We start from the raw sequence: 24,497 nt of genomic DNA on the forward strand, positions 1-24,497 counted from the left end.
TTACTGCGACAAATGAAACAAATAAAGGAGAATGTACACGTGCCACATAATTTTATTAGCTTAGTGTATGCCTCTACCATCTGTAGACACTGAAACTAAAGAATTCCACGACAATCCTATATTTTCAACACTTTCTTCAACACTACTTAAAATATCACCTCCGGTTGTAGTGTTCTTCATGGCTACTACATCGAGGAGCTCCTCCCTCACCTGAAGATCTCTATTAACACCTCTAATAAATATGGCAAGCTGCGCTGTTCCAGTGATATCAACACTTTCGTCCAGAGCTAGAGAATACGCCATAAAATCTTTACAGATATTAGCAAGCTGGCTCTGGACGTCGTCTGCCATGTCCTGTATGCGACGCATAATGGTCATGTTAGATAATGGCACAATCCGAAACTGTTCAACTTGAGATGGACACAAATGTTCCGCTGCAACTACCAAACATTCGTTTATTAAACTTCCTGGCAGATTAAAACTGTGTGCCCGACCGAGACTCGAACTCGGGACCTTTGCCTTTCGTGGGCAAGTGCTCTACCATCTGAGCTACCGAAGTACGACTCACGCCCAGTACTCACAGCTTTACTTCTGCCAGTATGTCGTCTCCTACATTCCAAACTTTACAGAAGCTCTCCTGCGACCTTGCAGAACTAGCACTCCTGAAAGAAAGGATACTGCGGAGACATGGCTTAGCCACAGCCTGGGGGATGTTTCCAGAATGAGATTTTCACTCTGCAGCGGAGTGTGCGCTGATATGAAACTTCCTGGCAGATTAAAACTGTGTGCCCGACCGAGACTCGAACTCGGGACCTTTACCTTCCGCGGGCAAGTGCTCTACCATCTGAGCTACCGAAGCACGACTCACGCCCGGTCCTCACAGCTTTACTTCTGCCAGCATCTCGTCTCCTACATTCCAAACTTTTTTAAATCGCCATCAGTTAAGGGGCGCAGGGATTTTGCTAAAAGCAAAGCAATTTTGTAACCCACTCTGAGAGCTGCCTCAGTTGATTTTTCTTCGTCGTCCAGATCTTCTTCGGATAGCTTCCTTTTAAGTTTAATAACTTCCTGTGCACGATCTGGTCAATCACTTTTCCCACGTCCGTAGTCTTTCGCATGGTACGACATATAATGTCGCTGCAAATTAAATTTCGTAAAAGAATTCAGCATTTTGTGACATAGTAAACATTTTGCAACACCATCTTTTTCAGTAAACAGATACAATTCCTCCCAATGGGGGTTGAACTGCGAAAGCATGGTTGGGGTTACACAACGGCGACTTCACATGATTCTTAACCAGCGAAGTGACTGTTAAGAGCTGATCGTAGTACTTTAAACGTTACACAGTCGGCGCGAATTCAATAGGCACGCTGCGGCCCTATTCAAGCGTGCGCGCGCATTTCCCCTCCCTCCCCACCCTCCCTACTCCGCGACCTTGCAGCTGCTCGCGAGCACGTGCCTGAGCACACGCGAGTACTCGCGCTCAAAACCGGCCAGTTGTTAATTCCTGATCTAAATGATTCTCAATTTTCCATTCTTCTGTACAACAATCTCATCAACAACTTTGATCTATGAGCTGGTAAGATGATCAATGGTAGTTCTCACATTTATCTGCCTTTGCTACCTTTGGGATTGTGTAAATTATATTCTTCTGAATGTCTGATGTTATGTTACCAATCTCAATGATACTACACACTAGTTTGAATAGTCATTGAATTGTAGCTTCTCCCAATGATTTTAGAAACTTCGAAGAAATGTTATCTATCCTTGATGCAATGTTTGTTCACAAGTCTTCCAAAGCTCTGTAAAACAAGTCTTCCAAAGCTCTGTAAAACTCTGACCTGAATATTTGATCCCTTATGTCTTTCAAATCAATGCCGTTCTCCATTTAATAGTGAAATTCCTTTTGCACTCCTAATGTTGACACCTTGGCTTTTAATGTCACTGAAAGTTATTTTGACTTTCCTATATCTTCTGATGACTATTTGCATTTCAATTTTTTCACATTTTTCCTGTAGCTATTTTGATTTCATTCCTAAGTCAATTATACTGCTGCACACTTTTGTTTTCCTGAACAATTTTATATTTCCTTCTTTTGTCAATCAACTGAAGTATGTCTCCTGTTTGCAAAGGTTTCTTTGCAGTTATCTTCCTTGTGCCTGTATTTGTCAGTCCAACCTCTGTGATGGCCCTTTTTTAGGTATTTTAACTCCTACTCTTTTGAACTGCTTGCTTTAGTATTCATTACCACCATTATCTATGGACTCAGAACACTTCAAATGCACATCATCATCTGCTCCTGGGTATATCTTACAATCCAGTATCTGATTTTGTAACCAGGTGGTGTTTTCCTGTGTCTCAATGTCTTTTCAAAGTATATTGTATTTCCTCCTCTTGTGATTCTTGAACAATGTTTTTCCTATCACCGGCTGAAATTTATTGCTGAACTCTAGGAGAGACAAATTCTTTAGGAGTCTCTACCCCCTCCTCATTCTTACTACCAAACGCATATTCTCCCCTAACTTTATCTTCTGTTCCTTCCCCTTCTGTAACGTTCAATATTTCAATCCCCCATGAGAATCAGATTTTCATCTCTCTTTAGTGAGTTACATATTCAGTTCCCTGTACCTCTTCATCTTCACCTTGTGACAGCTGTGCACACCTAAAGTATGAGGGCATGCTATGCTGAAAAGTAACGGCGCCAAAAAAATTTAGTGTGAAAACTTTAAAATCTTTTAAAAAATGAATGTTATTAACATTCTACATCTTTATTCTTCACGTCTACAAAATGCAGCCATCTGTTAACAATAATTGCCTCTGTTGTGGTTCTAGAAAATAAAATTTTTGGATCTTATAGCTTTTTAACAAGTTTCGATGTGCAGTCTGATGTTTTCAAACTGTTTTTGTATCTGGCAGTGTGTATGAAAATCTAGCAGCATACTACAGATCACCATTATCATCTTTGATTTTAAAAAATCTCTTATGTTTTGTATTTAGCTGTTTTCATGTGGTCTTCAGTATCACTCTTTCCTTTATGTTCAACAGAAAATTCTCCAATAAAGTGTGCAAAAATATGTTCACTGCTTCTGTCATTACACAATTTCAAAAATTTGTATTCCTGCTGCAGATTAAAGTTAAACATTTGCTTTGTTTTGCCCATGGCTAAACAGTGAAACAAAAAACCAATAGGTATAAAATGATCAAAAATATGTAAAATAGTTACTTCACACAGGAAAACAATATAAACACATTTCCCCTGTTGTGTTTGAAACTGACTAATAGTAAGTGAAAAGTGGCAGAACTGGTAGCCATGCACCTCCCCATCGCCTCATCATTTGCTCTGAGGTCAGTTGACAGAGGCAAGGCCATAAGAGAATGTTTGAAAATGGTGTCAATCACAGTGGTCTAAGATTTAAAATAAAATCCTTGCCACTCATAAAATTCTCAAACCCCAGACATTCTTGAAACCCCAGACAGCACTAAAAAACCAGGACTGTCCAGACTAATCCTGGACTTATGACAAACCCAACTGGACACAACCTACAAAAATGGTTTCAGTGATAGGTAAGTTTGAAAATTATTCACAAAACCTAATGAGATACCAATCAACTGTTCATATTTTTCACAAAATTATCACAAGCCACTAAACTGAATAGTGAATTATACAAGGTTTACTTTGTCATTAATTTAAAAATCAAACAAGAAAAATACATCCAGTCTACATATTTCAGTTGTTTCAGTGCCCAAGTTACATTCTTGTACCTAGGTTGTGGTATTATCTGTCTCTGTAGAGAGATTGCTTATCCACAATAGGTGACCGCACGCTGCAACTGCTGGAGCAGAAGGCGAAACAAGGAGGATGGCGGGGAGGAGGAGAACAAGTGCGCTGGCACGTGTTGCAAGTAAAAAAAAAGGCATAGCAATCCCTGTGTCAACCAGGAACACTGACTAATGCTAGTTGATGGCTTAAGTTATCGTCAGGTTGTTTGGAATTCTACTGACTCCTGACACTGGCCTGATGGAGTGTTGTGCTGTGGTGGTGTTGTCTGTTGGGAGAAAGAAAGGCACACAGTCTTGTTGCAGTAGTGGCACTTTGTGTCACAGAGCAGATACCGACAATGTTAGTGCTTGTAGCAGCACGTGTACATGATACATAATGAAACTTCCTGGTAGATTAAAACTGTGTGCCGGACCGAGAGTTGCGGGCAAGTGCTCTACCATCTGAGCTACCCATGCACGACTCACGACCCGTCCTCACAGCTTCAATTCTGCCAGTTCCTGGTAGATCACTTGCTTGCGAAAGGCAAAAGGTCCTGAGTTCGAGTCTCGGTCCGGCCCACAGTTTTAATCTGCCAGGAAGTTTCATTCTCAACCTGAAGCATTTACCAGTATTGTGGAAAAAATTCACTAACAGTTGTACAAATAAAAGTACCACAATACGACCAGAATGCTGTGCGACAGTGTGCACTGGGGAGAATATGATAATTCTTGTTCATCATTAGTTGACTTCAACATCAATTATGAGAAATCAACACATTTCCTTTTTTTAAATATATGTTCACATATAATCTTAAAAAAATTACAAGACAGCCACTGTATCTCCCTCGGGCAGTATGCCTAACTTGTGTATGTCATTATCAATGGTCATTTGCTGAAGAAGACACTTCAGAAACATGCATTATTTGCAACATGTCACTAAGGAAAGTGTCTGACATTCCCAATGCCATGTAGTGCTTCGAGAATTTCCGTGTACATTCTAGAACCACTTGGTCTTCCTCCATCTCAAACACACGATATTTTAAATAGAAGTGTCAGAGATATGAATCCGACCTACTGCGCATTGCATGTTTGTGTGTGCAGGTCTAAAAACAGTCACGAGCAAAATGCGGACGCGGCAGCCGAACGGTGGCCGACAAGTATCTGCTGTACGATCCATAGAGTTTCAATGTATGTGTAGAAAAGAGCCTGTGCTATTCTTTGCTGGTTTAGTGACTGTGATGATTGTTAAGAACAAATGAAGAAATGAGATTAGACTTTTAAGTAATTCATGTGTTGGACTTGCTAGAAGCAAGACATGTTCATATTTTCTGGTGGTTATTAAACCAACCCTGTTGTAAATGTATCCTAATAGAGTCTAATGTTTGACGACTTGGTTGACATGCACAAGTTCAAATATTTATATGAGAAGTGGCGAATTTGTTTTTTGTGCAAGTTGAAACATACCATGACTGAACTAAAAGTATTCTTCGAGTACCAAATTATTTCAAGAGTAGACAGAGTATCTGATAAATTCCCTTAACCAACATTATTCTTTGGAGATGAAGTTTTTGGAGATCGACATGGCCAGCTATCCAGAGAAGAAGATCAGCTGTGCATACCAAGTAAGTCAACCTGTGGGAGAGAGGTGGGAAGTTTGCACACCAGCTTCACATCACTTCTTGTCATCTAAAGCATTAGAGCCACCATGCCAGGTGATAATTATATGATTACATGATTACATGAAACACGTGACAGAGAATTTTTTTTTTTTTTTTTCACTGTAATATTTAACACAGGCCTTGCTGATAAAATGGGTGTTTGCAAGCAAAAGTGCTTTGTAAGCAAATCACATATTTCTGTAAAAGGAAAAACTATTCAAGTCAGCTAATATACACAATTTTTGCTCTTCTTATTAAAGGCTGGTACTGGAAGACAATAAAACAGGGCTTGGACACTTAAGGTCTATGACACCATTCGCCTTTCAAGGGAGATGGAAATAGTACCACAAATAAACCACATTTTATCTGCTGCCTTACAATTCACAAATGAGAGATGGCTGCAGTGATGCTGCTGCCATAACCCATTGTTGTTGTGAGAGCAGATGTAGAAGCTACTTTCACTGTTGTTGCTGTTGCACATGCAGTTTCTGAAACGGATTATTTTATTGTAGATTAAGAGTAAAATGATAACTGAATTAAGTAAATGATCAACACATAATCTCAACTCAACTGACAAAATGTATAAAATTTCTGAACCTACTCACACATTCTACACCATCAGAGGAAGTTGTTGCAAATATGATCCAAGGAACACACAAACAACTGAATTAACTATTTTATTGCACTGTATTCTAGCAGTTCTTTTCATACTTGTTACATAACCATATTAACAGGTAATACAAGCTGAACAGTTACAGAGTAGAAATTACAAAACATGACAAGTCCTGCATTGCTTCACAAAGGAAGTGATGAAGTACTAACTATCCAATTTTACCCTCCCAGCAATACTAACTGGAGGTGGTGGGGGTGGCAGGTGGAGGCACTTTATGTCCATCTTTTGTAAATATTGTAATCTAGTCACATACTTTGTATTTTAAAATTTTGAAACAAATATTTATTGTTTTTAATGACTTCTTCTATCAGATTCTATAATTGTTTCAATGTTTTTCAACTGAACTTAATCCAAAAATTTGAGTCTAGCTAATGTGGTCATAAAGCCACCTTCCCCCCCCCCCCCCCCCCTCCCCAGTAGTAAGTAGATACGACTTTTCTCAACAAATGTGTTGTTCAACATTTTCAGATACTGGATCCTACTTACACATCAGCATCTCTTTAAAATGTATGTTGTAAATAAAAGTCAACAACAATTAGTGCAACTGATGAACTGATGGTTTTTTTGTTTCTTTTTTATGTGGCAGTCGTAACATAACCTCCCTTTCCCCTCCCATTATTAATATAGGTTATTGAAAATGGTTTGGTACTGCTAGGGATAATATCAATTAATATTTCAACATTTATAATGAAAAATCACAGTGGCCTTGAGCAATGTGATACTTACATGGTAAGTATGTTTCTCAACCCAGTTGAGCTGTATGCTGAACAGTGAAGAGATGGATTCAATTTCCTTAAAAAAGAAAAAAGATAGATTGTAATTCATGTCATTCTTTGGCACATATCAAACAAGGCATAAGACAGAAATCATGCTTCCAATGGAAAGCAGCTTACAAGTTAAAATTCCTTGCAACTCACCTACATATATATGGGACCCTCCCCCTCCCTCTCTCTCTCTCTCACACACACACACACAAGGAGGGGGGGCAACAAGTGACAATAATTAAAACAAATGATAAAATGGAAATGGAAGAGTGGGGGGGAGGGGGAGAGGAGGGAGGGCGGAGAGGTGGGAGGGGGGAGAGAGGTGGGAGGGGGGAGAGGTGGGAGGGGGGAGAGAGGTGGGAGGGGGGAGAGGTGGGAGGGGGGAGAAAAAGAGAGAGAAGAGAGAGAGAAGAGAGAGAGAGAGAGAGAGAGAGAGAGAGGGGGGGGGGGGGGTATGGCATGACTTCAGGTCACAGCTGATAATGATTCAGGTAACTCTGACAGCGCAAAAGTATGTTTTAGACAATCTGCATCCTCATGTGTTACCTCTTTTGTGACAATATCATAGTGCCATTTTTCAGTAGGACAATACTCATACACACACACTTCATGTGTCTCCATAACCTGTTTGTGTATGATGTAGAGGTACTCCCACAGCCAGCAAGATTCTCAGATACAGCCCCAAAATAATGTGTGGAACTAGCTCAGACGTCAGCTCCCTACCCCAGCCAGTATCCAAGCTGTCACGCACCAGTTACAACAGTTATGGGCCAGCTTGCCTCAGGAGAGGACCTGAAGACTTTACGCAACCCTTCCCCCAAATCAGTGCATACATCCGGCCAGAGAGGGTGCAATGCCATACTGATAAGTGGACTCAAAGTGCCACATGTTTTGTAAATTTTACTCAATTTTGTATCATTTCATTTACACCTCCCCTTCTGGGGGCTTCAATTCTTTTATCCGATTTAGGAAACAATATGAGTAGCCCTCTTAGATTTTTTGTTGATAATGCTGTCATTTAGCACCTAGTAAAGTCATCAGAAGAACAAAACAAATTCAGAAATGATATCAATTTCAAATCTGCACAGTGCAGAAGATGGCAATCAGCTCTAAATAATAAAAAGTGTGAAGTCCTCCAGATGAGTACCAAAAAAGATACTGTTAAATTTTGGTTATAAAGGTTATCAATTCAGAAAAAGAATTAAGAAAAATCAGAGCTCAATTGTCAAGATTTAGGTGTTCATTTTTTATTTGTTTCGCACGCTATTTGAGTATTGAACAGTTGAGAAATAGCCTAAAAATAATTCTACAAACCCTATGCCAAACACTTATTACTAAGCATAATTTCCTGGAGCACTGAACCTAAAGTAAATTGTTTATTCAGCAGAAGCATGCATAAGAATACTTTGTAAAGTAGGTAACTGTAAATATTGCACAAGCATTTTTAAGGATCTTGGAATTCTTACACTTGCTTCCCAATATATTTACTCCTTGATTGTTTTTGTTGCTGATGATAAAAACTAGTTCAGCTGAAGGAAGCCTAACATAACTAAACAACACAAGATATAAAAATTATTTTCATGTACACTTTGCCTGCTTGTCTTGGGTTTAGAGAGGAGCTGTGTACTCTGAAGCAGAGGTAATCAGCAAGCACTCGTCTTACATAAAGAATGAAATTGGGAATTCTCATCTGTTTAAAAATACCTTGTTAGCCTCCTTTTTACAGGTGATGTTTGCCGCAGGTGACGTTTGAAGTGATTGCTGTCTCAAAAACATACAGATACCACCCACTGAATGCTAGCACCTATTTTGACTGGACTAGAGGGGGGAATCTTCCTACACATTGTTCAGTGGGCCTGAAGATGTCATAATACATCACCAAAACTGGTAACTCAATAAATATTTTACCAAAGAGGAAGCCATTAGGATATTTTTAGTTGTGAACTGCACATATTACACAAAGATAATGTTGCACTTTTCTGCTGCCTTCCACACTGCAACCCTGCAGCTGTAAAGTCATTCCAACCATTCATGCATATACATCAAATTTGCCATATCAGTCTCCCTAATTTATGCCAGATGTTAGAAGTGAAGGACCTGTTGGCTTTCTCCAGTGTGCAGCTCCCTGTGAGCTTACACCAACAGAGAGGGGTGCTGTTTCCCACTCTGTGATCTTTATTTATGAGGTTCACATATCACTGCAATCTTTATTGTAACTTTTGTAAGACATTCTTACAACTTACTCCTAGCTGGGCCAGTTAGACCAAAGTGCATTACCATTAATATTAATTTTACATCCTCAGGCCCATATACAGTGGCTAATAAAGTATTCTTTTAATTTGTTTTTGAATATCTGAGGGCTTCCTACTTATTGTCTGATGTCTATAGACAACTTTTATTACATTTTTGTCCCAGGATATAAAACTTCATCCTAAGCCAAAGACAGTGGCTCATAGTCTGCATCAAAATTATTTTTAACTATACTATTGTTTAGGAGTGTGAATTTCAAAATTCATCCTAAATTTACTCTATTACTGACTACAAATATAATTGGCGAATAAATATATTGGCAAATAAGTGTAAAAGTCCCAGAAGAAGCTTATGCAACATGTTTGGTTATTGACTTTACATAATAGTCTTACATCATGACTGTAAAACAAATATTATTTTGTGCCCAGTTGCACTGTACCAGAAGATTGTTCCACATGACAGTACTGAGTGAAAGTATGCTAGTATTTCTGTCTGTTGATCAATATCTGGGTGCTTAAGAACTTCGCACATAGAGTCACATCCTGTTCTGACACCTTTCTTTTTTATTGGTTTGGAATTGGATAAAATGAGTCCATGTAAGCTAAAAGGCTAAGCTGTTTGCTTTGAATTACATGTATGGCTGTTGTATTATTCTTTGGACTATGTCTGGTGTGGATGAGTCTATGCCCTTGATCAGTATACTTGTGTCATCAATAAACATCACAGTTCTTGAATAGCCCTCACATGTTCAAATTAAATCATTCTGTAGGTCAAGAACAAAGATGGGGAGACACCGTACTTCATGATTTCTCTCTCAAATCTAGTTTTGTTTATAAGATATAATTTGTTAAGTTAACTCTGTTGCCTATTGTTAATGTGCAGTTTTAATGCCTCCAACACCAAAACACATTAGTTTGCCAAGAACAATTTTACCACACATGAGAGTTTTGGTAAGATGATAGAATATGCCAAAAGGATAACTTTTCTCATTTAGATCTGCCAGAACTGAGTGTGTAATATAATATTTTGCTTTCTCTGTTGAGAAGCTTATACGAAAACAATACTGAGCTGCTGTTAAAAGGTTATGATCGGAAATTTCAATAATCAGCTGTCAGCTAACTTCTCGAAAATTTTTGAGGCTACAGGAAGGAGAGAGACTGTTCTGTAATTAGAGATCATTTGTTTCTTTCCAATTTTATAAATGGGTATTACTACTGCATATTTCATCTGTCAGTAAATACTCTTGGACTCACTGTGAGATTAAAAAGATAATCTAGAGGGGCACTATCAACTCAGAACAGGATTTTAGTATCGTCACAGCCAGAAGAGTTACTGATTTTCAGTGACCCACTGATGTTTCTGATCTCTTTAAAAGTTGATATGGTAAAAGTGATATATGCTAGTAGAGCACACAATGCCTAACTAAGGGAATATAATGGATCAAACAATGGAAAACCCAGGAGGGAAAAACAATAATATTATGAAAAGTCCACTGCAGCACTCAGGCGGGCACAGTACAGTTGCGATAGAGAGCCCGAAACTGGTCATGATAATAAAAGAAATTTAAAACTGAAGCGGTATTTTCAATATCTGGTATGAAAAGGATACATTGATACTCACTATATAGAGGAAATGTTGAGCTGCAGACAGGTACAACAATAAGACTGCTGTACATTTAAGTTTTTGGCCAAAAGGCCTTCTTCTAAAGTGGAAGACATGAGCAAGCACGCGAGCACGCACATGCGCACAAGCACACGCACGCACATGCACACGCACAAACACACACACACACACACACACACACACACACGCACGCACGCACGCACGCACGCACGCACGGTCACTGTCTCTGGGTCTCTGCTATATGCAGTCCACCCTCAGCCAGAGAAAGTGGCCATGAATGTGTGAGTTGTGCTTGTGTGAATGTTTGTGTATTTTCTACTTCAGAAGAAGACCTTTAGCCCAAAACCTTAAACATAAAGTGTTTTTTTTTTTTTTCTCCCGACTCAGTGTCTCCTCTATATGGTAAGTGGCAATGTATCCTTTTCATACTACTGTCAATATAGTGGATCTTATTTTGAACAGCAAATTTTTTCCTTGCTTTTTTCTCTCCCTGTATTTCAGCTGTGGTTAGGAATAGTTAATTGAATTTAGTGACCAATGATTTTGACTTTTACATAATCTGCCTCACTACTACTGTCAACTGGGTGTTGAGAAACATTTGCCTACTGTGTTTATTCTTTCATTCCTATTAATATCCCAATTTGCCTTTGCTCTGTTCTTGAAACTTTGAAATACTTATTTGGATTTTTGACAAAATGCTTAATTTACAGTATTGCATCTTTAAATCTTGATTACAGTAAGTCCTCTGCATTAAATAAAGCTCTTTCTTCCTGGTGCTAGATGCTTTGATCCCAACTGTGAGCCACCCTTTCTCTCAGCTTCCACTGTAACCTCTCCCTCACTCAATGTAACACAAAACTGATTTCATATTGATCTGATGGAATTACATTTTCCTTGTGATATGTGAGTCTCAACTTTATCTCCGATTATGAGAGAAGCTGACAAAATGATTTACAATTTGTTGTCTTATGGCTAGCATATCTATCTAGTAAGCAGGAGATCCGGGTTCAAGTTTCTGCTGAGGCACAAATTTTAATTCATTTCTTCAACTTCTATAATTAGCAACTATTTCATATTATATGGAAATACTTAAATTTCTCATCTTATGTGTGCCTACTTGCCAAAGTCTGTTCTGCACATTCTCTCAACATAATGCTACTGAGTTAACATTTATAATTATGTGAAATGACTTTTCCATTCTTAGCTAATTCTGACTGATGGTGACCCTTTACTTTTACTATTTTTTCATCAAGGTCAGATCAACCATTTAGTATAGGGCTCATATGTGTTTCATTTAAGACAGCTGGACTTTGAAATAAATTATCAATTGCTGTTACAGTATGTCTTTGAATCTTATTGGGAATGTTACTGTGAGAAATAAACCATAATGGGCATAACTACACCAAGTGCTCTCTATCAGTACTATCTAAGATGCAATCAACACAGAAATTTCTGCATACAGTGCCTCCCCAGTTATTTCTACTATGTCTCAATTAAATTTAAAATATTTTCTGTTGGAGGTCTGTATACATACATTACTGATGACATGCACAGTTTCAAGTCTATTACTGAAGAATGGTACTCAAAGAGCTGTTCAATGGACTACTCATTTCTAAGTATGGCATGGACTTTAGTCCACTTTTTGTTCATAGACCCACATCCCATATCCCTACAATAGGTGTTCCACTCTTCAGGGGTCGCAGGAAAAGTACTATAAAAGTCTTAATAAAAGAGGATATGAATCCAAATTTGTAAATTTGTATACCTTTACAGTTCAGAGACAAAGGTACATTATAATGACCTCCTCCACCTTTATAGGAGTGCGTGTAAGCTACTACAAACAGCATAGTGAATGCATTATTGTGGCCAAGATAGACACGAAGCCCACGCCTACTACAGTAGTACAAGTTTATATGCTAATTAGCTCTGCAGATGATGAAGAAATTGATGAAATGTATGATGAGATAAAAGAAATTATTCAGGGAATGAAGGGAGACGAAAATTTAATAGTCATGGGTGACTGGAATTCGAGAGTAGGAAAAGGAAGAGAAGGAAACGTAGTAGGTGGATATGGATTGGGGCTAAGAAATGAAAGAGGAAGCCGCCTGGTAGAATTTTGCACAGAGCACAACTTCATCATAGCTAACACTTGGTTTAAGAATCATGAAAGAAGGTTGTATACATGGAAGAACCCTGGAGATACTAAAAGGTATCAGCTAGATTATATAATGGCAAGACAGAGATTTAGGAACCAGGTTTTAAATTGTAAGACATTTCTAGGTGCAGATGTGGATTCTGACCACAATCTATTGGTGATGAACTGTAGATTAAAACTGAAGAAACTGCAAAAAGGTGGGAATTTAAGGAGATGGGACCTGTATAAACTGACTAAACCAGAGGTTGTACAAAGTTTCAGGGAGAGCATAAGGGAACAATTGACAGGAATGGGGGAAAGAAGTACAGTAGAAGAAGAATGGGTAGCTCTGAGGGACGGAGTAGTGAAGGCAGCAGAGGATAAAAAAAAAATGGTTCAAATGGCTCTGAGCACTATGGGACTCAACTGCTGAGGTCATTAGTCCCCTAGAACTTAGAACTAGTTAAACCTAACTAACCTAAGGACATCACAAACATCCATGCCCGAGGCAGGATTCGAACCTGCGACCGTAGCGGAGCAGAGGATCAAGTAGGTAAAAAGATGAGGGCTAGTAGAAATCCTTGGGTAACAGAAGAAATATTGAATTTAATTGATGAAAGGAGAAAATATAAAAATGCAGTAAATGGAGCAGGCAAAAAGGAATACAAACGTCTCAAAAATGATATCGACAGGAAGTGCAAAATGGCTAAGCAGGGATGGCTAGAGGACAAATGTAAGGATGTAGAGGCTTATCTCACTAGGGGTAAGATAGATACTGCCTACAGGAAAATTAAAGAGACCTTTGGAGAGAAGAGAACCACTTGTATGAATATCAAGAGCTCAGATGGAAACCCAGTTCTAAGCAAAGAAGGGAAAGCAGGAAGGTGGAAGAGTATATAGAGGGTCTATACAAGGGCGATGTACTTGAGGACAATATTATGCAAATGGAAGAGAATGTAGATGGAATGGGAGATATGATACTGCGTGAAAAGTTTGACAGAGCACTGAAAGACCTGAGGCGAAACAAGGCCCCGGGAATAGACAACATTCCCTTAGAACTAATGATGGCCTTGGGAGAGCCAGTCCTGACAAAACTCGACCATCGGGTGAGCGAGATGTATGAGTTAGGCGAAATACCTTCAGACTTCAAGAAGAATATAATAATTCCAATCCCAAGGAAAGCAGGTGTAGACAGATGAGAAAATTACCGAACTATCAGTTTAATAAGTCACAGCGCAAAATACTAACACGAATTCTTTACAGATGAATGGAAAAACTGGTAGAAGCTGACCTCGGGGACGATCAGTTTGGATTCCGTAGAAATACTGGAACACGTGAGGCAATACTGAGCTTACAACTTATCTTAGAAGAAAGATTAAGCAAAGGCAAACCTACACTTCTAGCATTTTTAGACTTAGAGAAAGCTTTTCACAATGTTGACTGGAATGATCTCTTTCAAATTCTAAAGGTGGCAGGGGTAAAATACAGGGAGCGAAAGGCTATTTACAATTTGTACAGAAACCAGATAGCAGTTATAAGAGTCGAGGGGCATGAAATGGAAGCAGTGGTTGGGAAGGGAGTGAGAACGGTTGTAGCCTATCCCCAATGTTATTCAATCTGTATATTGAGCAAGCAGTAAGGGAAACAAAAGAAAAATTCGGAGTAGGTATTAAAATCCATGAAGAAGAAATAAAAACTTTTGAGGTTCGCCGATGACATTGTAATTCTGTCAGAGACAGCAAAGGACTTGGAAGAGCAGTTGAACGGAATGGACAGTGTCTTGAAAGGAGGATATAAGATGAACATCAACAAAAGCAAAATGAGGATCATGGAATGTAGTCGAATTAAGTCGGGTGATGCTGAGGGGAATCAGATTAGCAAATGTGACACTTAAAGTAGTAAAGGAGTTTTGCTATTTGGGGAGCAAAATAACTCATGATGGTCGAAGTAGAAAAGATATAAAATGTAGACTGACTACGGCAAGGAAAGCTTTTCTGAAGAAGAGAAATTTGTTAACATCAAGTATAGATTTAAGAGCCAGGAAGTCGTTTCTGAAAGTATTTGTATGGAGTGTAGCCATGTATGGAAGTGAAACATGGACGATAAATAGTTTGGACAAGAAGAGAATAGAAGCTTTTGAAATGTGGTGCTACAGAAGAATGCTGAAGATTAGATGGGTAGATCACATAACTAATGAGGAAGTATGGAACAGAATTGGGGAGAAGAGGAGTTTGTGGCACAACTTGACAAGAAGAAGGGATTGGTTGGTAGGACATGTTCTGAGGCATCAAGGGATCACAAATTTAGCATTGGAGGGCAGCGTGGAGGGTAAAAATCGTAGAGGGAGACCAACAGATGAATACACTAAGCAGATTCAGAAGGATGTAGGATGCATTAAGTACTGGGAGATGAAGAAGCTTGCACAGGATAGGGTAGCATGGAGAGCTGCATCAAACCCGTCTCAGGACTGAAGACCACAACAACAACAAACCTTTATACACAGTTCAACACAGAACTGCATGTTCATGAATGTTGCTTGACTGCCTGGATTTCACAGCAGGTGTTCTCATGTAGCTCGTCAATGGTGCATGATTTGATGATTTGTTCTTGTACACATTACCTTCATGGTGACCCCACGGAAAAAAACCAGGGGTGGGGTGGGGCGTGGGCACAAAGTAAGGAGACCTTGAAGGCCATAATCGTTTTGAAAGCACTCTTGTCAGGGAAAAAGGAGCCCACTGCAGTCATACTCACTTTAGACATGTGGCACTTTGCTCCATCTTACTGGTACCAGTCAACTGTCCATTACTTGTCACCAAAGTGGTTTACAAATTCATTAAACAATACCTGGAACACTTGACTGGCGACAGTGGAGTAAAAAAAATAGTCCTGTGATATGCTGCTGTGATAATGCACAGAATATGCTGCCACCTTCTGTGCATGAAAGGCTTCCTCAATGACTAAATGCTGGTTTTACTACTCCAGGAACACGTGTTTCGTGACTTCACACAATCTGGAAAGTGAAACTACACTTCATTACTCTACCACATATACAGCAATATGCCTAGCCTTTCAGTGATAAATTGCTGAAGCCACAGGCAGTATGTTGGGCATTTATTGCAGTCAGTCTGCATCAGTTCATGAAAACTGTAAACTTGTAGGGATACAGGAGTGAATTTTTCTGAACAGCTATATGATACGTGCTACATGACAGTCCACATTCCTGCGATAAAGAGGGAAGAGACTTTACCCAGGACCACTAATGAGTGGGACACTCCACGTTATGCATTCACTAAAGGTAGACTGTGCAAATGTCCAATTTTTGTTATTTTCAAATGATGTTCAGTTATGCATAGCACATACACTATGTGATCATAAGTATCCGGACACCCCCAAAAAATACATTTTTCATATTAGGAGCATTGTGCTGCCACCTACTGCTTGGTACCCCATATCAGTGACCTCAGTGGTCATTAAACATTGTGAGAGTGCACTATGAGGTGCTCTGCGGAACTCATGGACTTTGAACGTGATAAGGTGTTTGGGAGTCACTTGTGTCATACGTCTGTATGTGAGATTTCCACACTCCTAAAAGTCCCTAGGTCCACTGTTTCCGATGTGACAGTGAAGTGGAAACGTGAAGGGACACGTACAGCACAAAAGTGTACAGGCTGACCGCATCTGTTGACTGACAGAGACCACCGAATGTTAAAGAGGGTCGTAATGTGTAATAGGCACACATCTATCCAGACCATCACACAGGAATTCCAAACTGCATCAGGATCACACAGGAATTCCAAACTGCATCAGGATCCTCTGCAATTACTATGAAAGTTAGGCAGGAGGTAAGCAAACTTGGATTTCATGGTTGAGCAGCTGCTCATAAGCCACACATCACGCCAGTAAAAGGCAAATGACGCCTCACTTCGTGTAAGGAGCATAAACACTGGACGACCGAATAGTGGAAAAACGTTATGTGGAGTGACGAATCACGGTACACAATGTGGTGATCCGATTGCTCGGTGTGGGTATGACAAATGCCCGGTGAATGTCATCTGCCAGCGTGTGTAGGGCTAACAGTAAAATTCGGAGGCGGTGGTGTTATAGTGTGATCATGTTTTTCATGGAGGGGGCTTGCACCCATTGTTGCTTTGCATGGCACTATCACAGCACAGGCCTACATTAATGTTTTAAGCACCTTCTAACTTCCCACTGTTGAAGAGCAATTTGGGGATGTCGATTGCATCTTTTAACATGATTGAGCACTTGTTCATAATGCATGGCCTGTGACAGAGTGGTTACACAATAATAACATCCCTGTAATGGGCTGATCTGAATCCTATATAACACCTTTGGGATGATTTGGAGCGCTGACTTCGTGCCAGGCCTTACCGACCAATGTCGATACCTCTCCTCAGTGCAGCACACCGTGAAGAATGGGCTGCCATTCCCCAAGAAACCTTCCAGCATCTGATTGAACATATGCCTGTGAGAGTGGAAGCTGTCATCAAGGCTAAGGGTGGGGCAACACCATACTGAATTCCAGCATTAGAGATGAAGGGCGCCACAAACTTTTTCAGCCAGGTGTCCGGCTACTTTTGATCACATAGTGTATGTACAAACACCTTTAGATTTGTCAATTTACAATAGCAATCTAAGAAGCTTAGTTCCTTATTTAACGAGCTTTTTCAGTTTTGATGTGACGTTGCTGATTTATTATGATTTTTACTCTTTGCACTGTCCAAGCTGCTTTTTTCCACTAATTTATTTCCTTATTTAACAAGCTTCTTCAGTTTTGTTGTGACGCTGCCAATGTATTATGATTTTTGTCCTTTACACTGTCCAAGCTGCCATTTTTTTTCACTAATGTATGCTACTGTATTCAGCAACTCCGTCTTTCAAAAATATTTCAATTTGAAGGGCTCAGTGAAATACTGGAAAACGCGTTGAATGGAAACATAGTCTTCTGGTTACACTGAATGCTTCTTTAAATTACATATCTACATAACCTCCCGCCACAAACATGCAGACGTAGGACAGCACATTATGACGACAATGGTATGACAATGACAATGAAATTATGAGGACAACAAAAACACCCTGTCCACAAGCGGAGAAAATTCCCGAACCGGCCGGGAATTGAACCTGGGACATGGTGATCCACAGGCAGCAACGCTAGCCACTAGACCATGTGCTGCGGGCACAGTACATTATGCTTGATGGCAAATGTTCTATAGAAACAAAAGTAATATCGAACGTACCCCAAGGGAGCACACTACGACCTCTAATGTTCTCAATATATATAAACAATATATCAGACAGGATAAGCAAAAAGACTTGGACAAAATAAATGGCAGCTCTCTCTAAACATGAATAAATGTACAACAAAGCAAATACCAAAGAGAAAGAACTCGATACTATCCAAGAGCAAGATTAGTGGTGAACATGTTGAGCATGTTACATCGCATAAGTATTTAGAAGTAATACTAAAAAGAGAGATAAAATGGAATGATCATGTAAGGTCAGTTTTGGGGAAGGCAACTGAAAAACTGTATTCAACAAAATACTTGATTTGGGGCATTTCTTACAGGCCTAAGAGAGACATAATTTTCTCATTTGAATGAAGAGTATGCTCAGTGATATACTTGGGTTAAGAATCCTATTCGCCTGGTACTCAGTATCCAAGGAGTTCTGTACTAATGTGGACATTACCCCTCCATGAATATTTGCTAGCAAAAGGATGTTCTTTGTCTTATAAAGAATGTAAAAACACCACCCACATTCAAAGCAAAATTAAGATAATGCATGGACTCTGCTTGCTAGTTACAGTGTATAGGATTACAAAGAACTCAGTCAACAAACTTAAATAATTTACTTTTAAATAAGAAAGTGAGGCAAAAGGACTTTTTTTAATTTTCAATTTAATTTGAGTTATTATTTCTATTGTTTCTGTATATTTTTTCCTGTTACAAGTGTATAACTAAATGCTAGGCTCAATAAATATGATGTGTATCATAAGAAGGGGATGTTTTATGCATAGGGTTACAGTGGTGATCTAACAGTTAGAGCACTAGCCTCCAGACCTGGAGGTGGTGGGTTTGATTCTGGGTCTGAGCAGGGATGTTTCCTCATTACGGTCCCTCCAGAATGGCCCCAAGTTTGTTCGGCCTACTATCAAATGAGTACTGTAGTTCTTTCCCACGAGTAAAAAGTGGCCGCAGCAATAGGCCTGCCACAATCTCTTTCGTAGTGCTGTGGTGAAGAAAGGTTGCTCTCTCCATGCAGTCAGCTTAACAGTCCAGTCGAGGGCTTGTGCCACAGACTACACTTGAATAACTATGGTTGTAAACGTAACTGGAAAATTTTTGAAAGCATATATTTTTCTTGTCACACAAGGTGAATTTTTTACATGTGCATAAATGTTGTCTGCAGGAAGTACAAACAATTTACAGATGAAAATACCTCTACCACTTTCTTGTTTAACCAAGAATTTGGTGAATAATTAACACTAATATCTTTTGCTAATGGAAATAATATTCAGTAAATGTATGTGGGCAGGACAGGCTGTCACATGCAGATGTCAGAAGAGGGACAAGTAAAGATTATATACAAGGAAAAATATGCCATAACCACTTGGCTTCATTTGCCAAATAGTGCTGCCTGACCAAACTCGGTGGAAGTACAGACACTCCAAATTTGTTGTCCTCTTTTGCTTGGTTAGTAACTGAAACTTTTCATGAATTTTGCATCAAAAATGCTTCATTTTGCTAAAATAGCTCCATGAAATAATTTCAATCTGATCATTGTAATTTAATTTAGTATCAAGTGCTTCCCATTTGTTAAACTACATAAAAGCAAAAAACTTATACATAACATTTACGTAATATTCTGTTGCTACTTAAGAGGAACATAGACACATTAAAAGCTAAAATACACAGCAGTGATGTTGCACAGAGACATCTATTTTTCAGTTCCTTATGAACCGAGTTTCGGCTTTCTAAGCCGTCCGCATCCAACTTAGGACTAAACAGATAGTCACACATCAGCAGTATTTTATAGCTGTATAAAGATTGTTTTTCCAAACATGTGCTAAAGCTTATTACTATTATCTGTCTGACTATGAAATCTTCCACACTGGAGTCCTTGGATAAAAAAGTTCTTGGTAAACTTGCATCATATCTGGATAACATGACTACCTCCATCATCGCCAGGTGCTAACTATCTAATCTACATCCATGTTCAGCAAAATAGTGTGAACTGAATATCAGAGGGTGCTTCCTATTGTACCCATTATTAGGGCTTCTTCCCATTCACGTACAGACCACATGGACTCACTGCTTAAATACATCTGTGGATGCTGTAATTAATCTAATCTTGTCTTCTTAATCCCTATGGGAGTGGTACAAAGGGGGTTGTACTACATTCCTAGACACATCATTTGACGCTGGTTCTTGAAACTTTGTAGATGAACTTTCACAGGAAAGTTTGCGTCCCTCTTCAAACCTCCACCAGTTCAGTTTCTTCAGCATCTCAGTGACACTCTCCCATGCATCAAACAAACCTGCGACCATGCGTGCTGGTCTTCTTTGTACACATTCAATGTAGCCTGCTAATCCTATCTGGTGTGAGTCCTGCACACTTCAGCAATACTCTAGGATGAGTCATGGGTGATAAGCAAGCAATCTCCTTTGTAGACTGAGTGGGCTTCCTTACAGTATTCTACTAATAAATAAAAGTCTTACACCTGCTTTACCTACAATGGAGCCTATGTGATCGATCCATTTCACATCCCTACAAGGTGTTACATCCAGGTATCTGTATGAATTTGCTGATTCCTACTGTGACTCGTTGATACTGTAGTCATAGAATACTACATTGTCTTCATTTCATATAGAGTGCAATTATACATTTTTGAACATTTAAAGCCAGTTATCAATCTCTGCACCACTTTGAGGTCCTATCACGATATGACTGAATATTTGTGTAGCTTGTTTTTAGACGTGCTTTCATTATAGATAACTACATTATCTGCATAATGCCTGATATTATTATTAATATTGTCTGCACAGTCATTAAAGCCAACAATCTTGCCACAGTGGTAACAACAATTCCCGTCAGACCACCAAAATTAAGCATTGTCAGGTGGGGCTAGCACTTGGATGCGTGCCATCCAGTCTGCCGAGCGCTGTTGGCAAGTGGGATGCGCTGAGCCCTTGTGAGGCAAACTGAGGAGCTACTTGATCGAGGAGTAGCGGCTCCGGTCTTATAAACTGACATATGGCCGCGAAAGCGGTGTGGTGACCACATGCCCCTCCACATCTGCATCCAATGACACCTGTGGCTGAGGATGACACGGCATCCGGTTGGTACCATTGGGCCTTCAAGGCCTGTTAGGGTGGAGTTCAGTTCTGCATGATCATTAATATCCAACATGAAGAGCAAGAGTCTCAACACACTTCTCTGAGGTACACCTGAAGTTACTTCTAAATCTGCCAAAGACTCTCCGTCCAAGATAACATGCTGTGTCCTTTCCATCAAGAACCCTCCATCCAGTCACAAATTTCACTTCATACCCCATATGACCATACTTTTGATAAGCCTAGATGTGGTACTGAGTCAAATGTTTTTTTAGAAATCAAGAAACACTGCCTCTAAATGACAGTCTTGAACCATGGGTATCAGGATGTTATGTGAGAAAATGAGAGTTGGGTTTCACATACATTCTACGATTCTACAATAAATGGATGTCAAGGATACTGGATGGTAGTTTTATGGATCACTTCTGCTGTCCTTCTTGTAGACAGGTGTGATCTGTCTTTCTTCCAAGTACTGGGCATGATTTTTTGTTTGAGGAATTTATGGTAGATTATAGCGAAAAGAGGGGCCAACTCAGTTGCAAATCTGTTACATGATCTGATTTGGATTCCATGGGCCGAGGGCTTTGTATCATTTTAGTGATTTCAGCTGTTTCTCAACACCTCTGACACTAATAACTATCTTCACAGAGGTGCAAGAATTAAATTGGAGCATTAATCATTGGTTTTTCTTTGTAAGAACATTTGAAAACAGAATTAAGCATTTCTGCTTTTGCTTTGCCACCCCTTAATCTCATCACCTAGTCCATGAATGTATGGACACTAATTCTGGTACCAGTAACAGCCTTTACAAGCCACCAAAATTACTTTCTATTTTGTGTGAGATCCTACAATAATCTGCTACAGTAGTCACTGAAGGCTTGACAATTGTCCTCTTGGCAGCCAAACACATTCCATTCTGATTCTCTCTATCTCAAGCCCTTTGGTTTGTTTTACACATATTATGCAATAGTCCCTGTTCCTTTAGACTTTGTACCATTGAGGGTTCTTTGCACTATAACCTCTCCTAATGGACACATATCTATCAAATGAATGGTCAATTATTTTGTAAACCTCAGCCACAGTTCTTCTACACATGCCTCTCCAGAGCTAACTGTTTTGAGTTCCTTATTGAGATAAGACTCTACTGCCTCTTTATCTAGTTTGCTGGAAATACTCAAAAGTATAAGAATACACAGGTATGGTATATAGGCAAAAATACATAAGTTGGTGAATGAAATGAACAGAAAAAGGATAGGGAGGGAGGGGGAAGGGGATGGGAAGGGAGAGGGAAGGAGGGGGAGGGAGGGGTCAGGGGAGGGAGGGAGAAGGAAGTGGGGGAGGAGAGAAAGAGAGAGAGAGAGAGAGAGAGAGAGAGAGAGAGAGAGAGAGAGAGAGAGGGGGCTATTACACAATTTACATAATGTCTATTATCTTACAGCATGAATAATGCGAATTGGCTGCTGCCACTTTAGCAGGGGTGAATAATCAAACTGTGTTTGGTCATTAAGGATTCTGTAACTAGTGCTCAATGATAGCTAAAATTTGAAGTAATGTTAGTTACCTGCCTTTATTTGCTCTATGGAGTACATCCCATTTAATATCGTACAAATGACATTCATTCAGAGCTTATTCCGCAAAGTTGGAATCTTTCTTTTACAGTCTCCTACTCCTTTCACGTTCTCTGTTAAGTCCATCTTTATACAGATCGCTGCAGGATCCTGGCTGTTCGGTATAAAAAGTGGAATCAAATCATCTTTAGCCATCTAAATTTCCAGTTGTTATCTTAATTGAGCAACCAGTTTCAGCACTACATTACGTCAGTCATATTTAGGCCCCTCACTGATGTGAAGGAAGAATCTCACCTCTGGTCCATTCAAAATCGGGGTCAGCCTTCAATGACTGGTATCCATAGATTTTAGACACAGTGATACCTTTGATCATCATTTGTTGACAAGCGTTTTTTTTTTTTTTAGGGGGGGAGGGGAGGGAATCCAACCCTAATCACAAAATGTCATTCCCAATGGCCCGGGTTCGATTCCTGGCTGGGTTGAAGATTTTCTCTGCTCAGGGACTGGGTGCTGTGTTGTCCTTATCATCATCATTTCATCCTCATCAACATGCAAGTCGCTGACGTGGTGTCAACTCGAAAGAGTAGGTTTGTACACACACCTTAGGAAATCCACATGACTTCTCTGTTCTGAGTGATTTTAGCTGATATTTTTATTGAGCAATCACCTCTACCATTCCATCCGAGCATTTTCACAATGACTAGAAGGAGGAACTGCAGTTAGATTTTTTGTAGCAAAACAATTTTAGGGGTCTAGCTTTAATATCTTCACCTTTTGTCTGTCTTCTTCTGTTTGCCACTGTCATGCTAATACAAACAATCATTGTCCCTGTACTGAAATCACTACACAATGCTGTACAATGTGTTCATATACTTCTGCATTAAAAGTAATTCACTGCCTAGAGGAGCACTTTGGAACTCGCATGTGATTCCTTCTGCTGATATTTCATGATTTTTTACAACCACCCTCCACAGTGCACGGCAGTCCCTGTCTTTCAGTACATGAGGTCTGCCCCCCTTTTTCCCCCCACTTCACAGTCATATCACCAAAACTCAACTCGGGCAGCTTTAGAAGCATTGAAATGTCCCTGGTGGATTGGTTACTTAGGTGACATTCAATGACTAATCCACATTTGAAGTCAATGAACTCTTCTGACCAATCCATTCTGCTGCTAATACTTCTCTACTGACAACTTAGTACTCCCTACCAACTTTTAGACTGGTAAATCTGCCTCTCGTGACATCTATTGGTCAATTCTGCATTGCATATGGGTGTCCAGATACTTCTGACCAGATAATGTAGATAACAGGCAGGGCACTATGGAATGGGGGACTGCATGTTTCAGAGTTACAGGATGCTGAGAACTGGCAGGTATCACTGTGCCTGTACAAGTTATTTTCCTCCAAATCTTAAACAAACGTTTCTACTCTATAATGTCAATGGTAAGGTTTATGAAGTTTAGTGAACATTCTCCCAACTAGAATGCAAACTTAATTTTACTGTGGTAAATTTTACTGCCACCAGGAGGGTGTGGGGCAGGGTGGTGGAGAAGGGGCTGGAGGGAGGGGAGGGAGGGGAGGGGGGCAGGGGAGCGAAGAGAGGAGCAGGAAAGGGGGAAAATCAAACACTGGAAACTCCAGGTCAGAATATCAACAATGTAAGAAAAAAGAAAGATTGCTGCTCGCCATAGAAATGACATGTTGAGCTACAG

The 24,497-nt window shown here is 39.7% G+C and overlaps 1 protein-coding gene across 1 annotated transcript in view; it reads right to left on the minus strand.

Annotated features, from left to right (window-relative positions):
• Window positions 1–24,497, minus strand: part of LOC126260097 (tRNA (guanine(10)-N2)-methyltransferase homolog) — a 174,869-nt gene that overhangs the window by 134,742 nt on the left and 15,630 nt on the right. The window contains exon 2 of the mRNA XM_049957329.1: window positions 6,817–6,882. Coding sequence (XP_049813286.1) covers window positions 6,817–6,882 — 66 coding nt within the window. The remainder of the gene's footprint in view (window positions 1–6,816; window positions 6,883–24,497) is intronic.

The sequence above is a fragment of the Schistocerca nitens genome, chromosome 1, assembly GCF_023898315.1.
Source record: "Schistocerca nitens isolate TAMUIC-IGC-003100 chromosome 1, iqSchNite1.1, whole genome shotgun sequence".
In the NCBI taxonomy this organism is placed as follows: Eukaryota; Metazoa; Arthropoda; class Insecta; order Orthoptera; family Acrididae; genus Schistocerca; species Schistocerca nitens.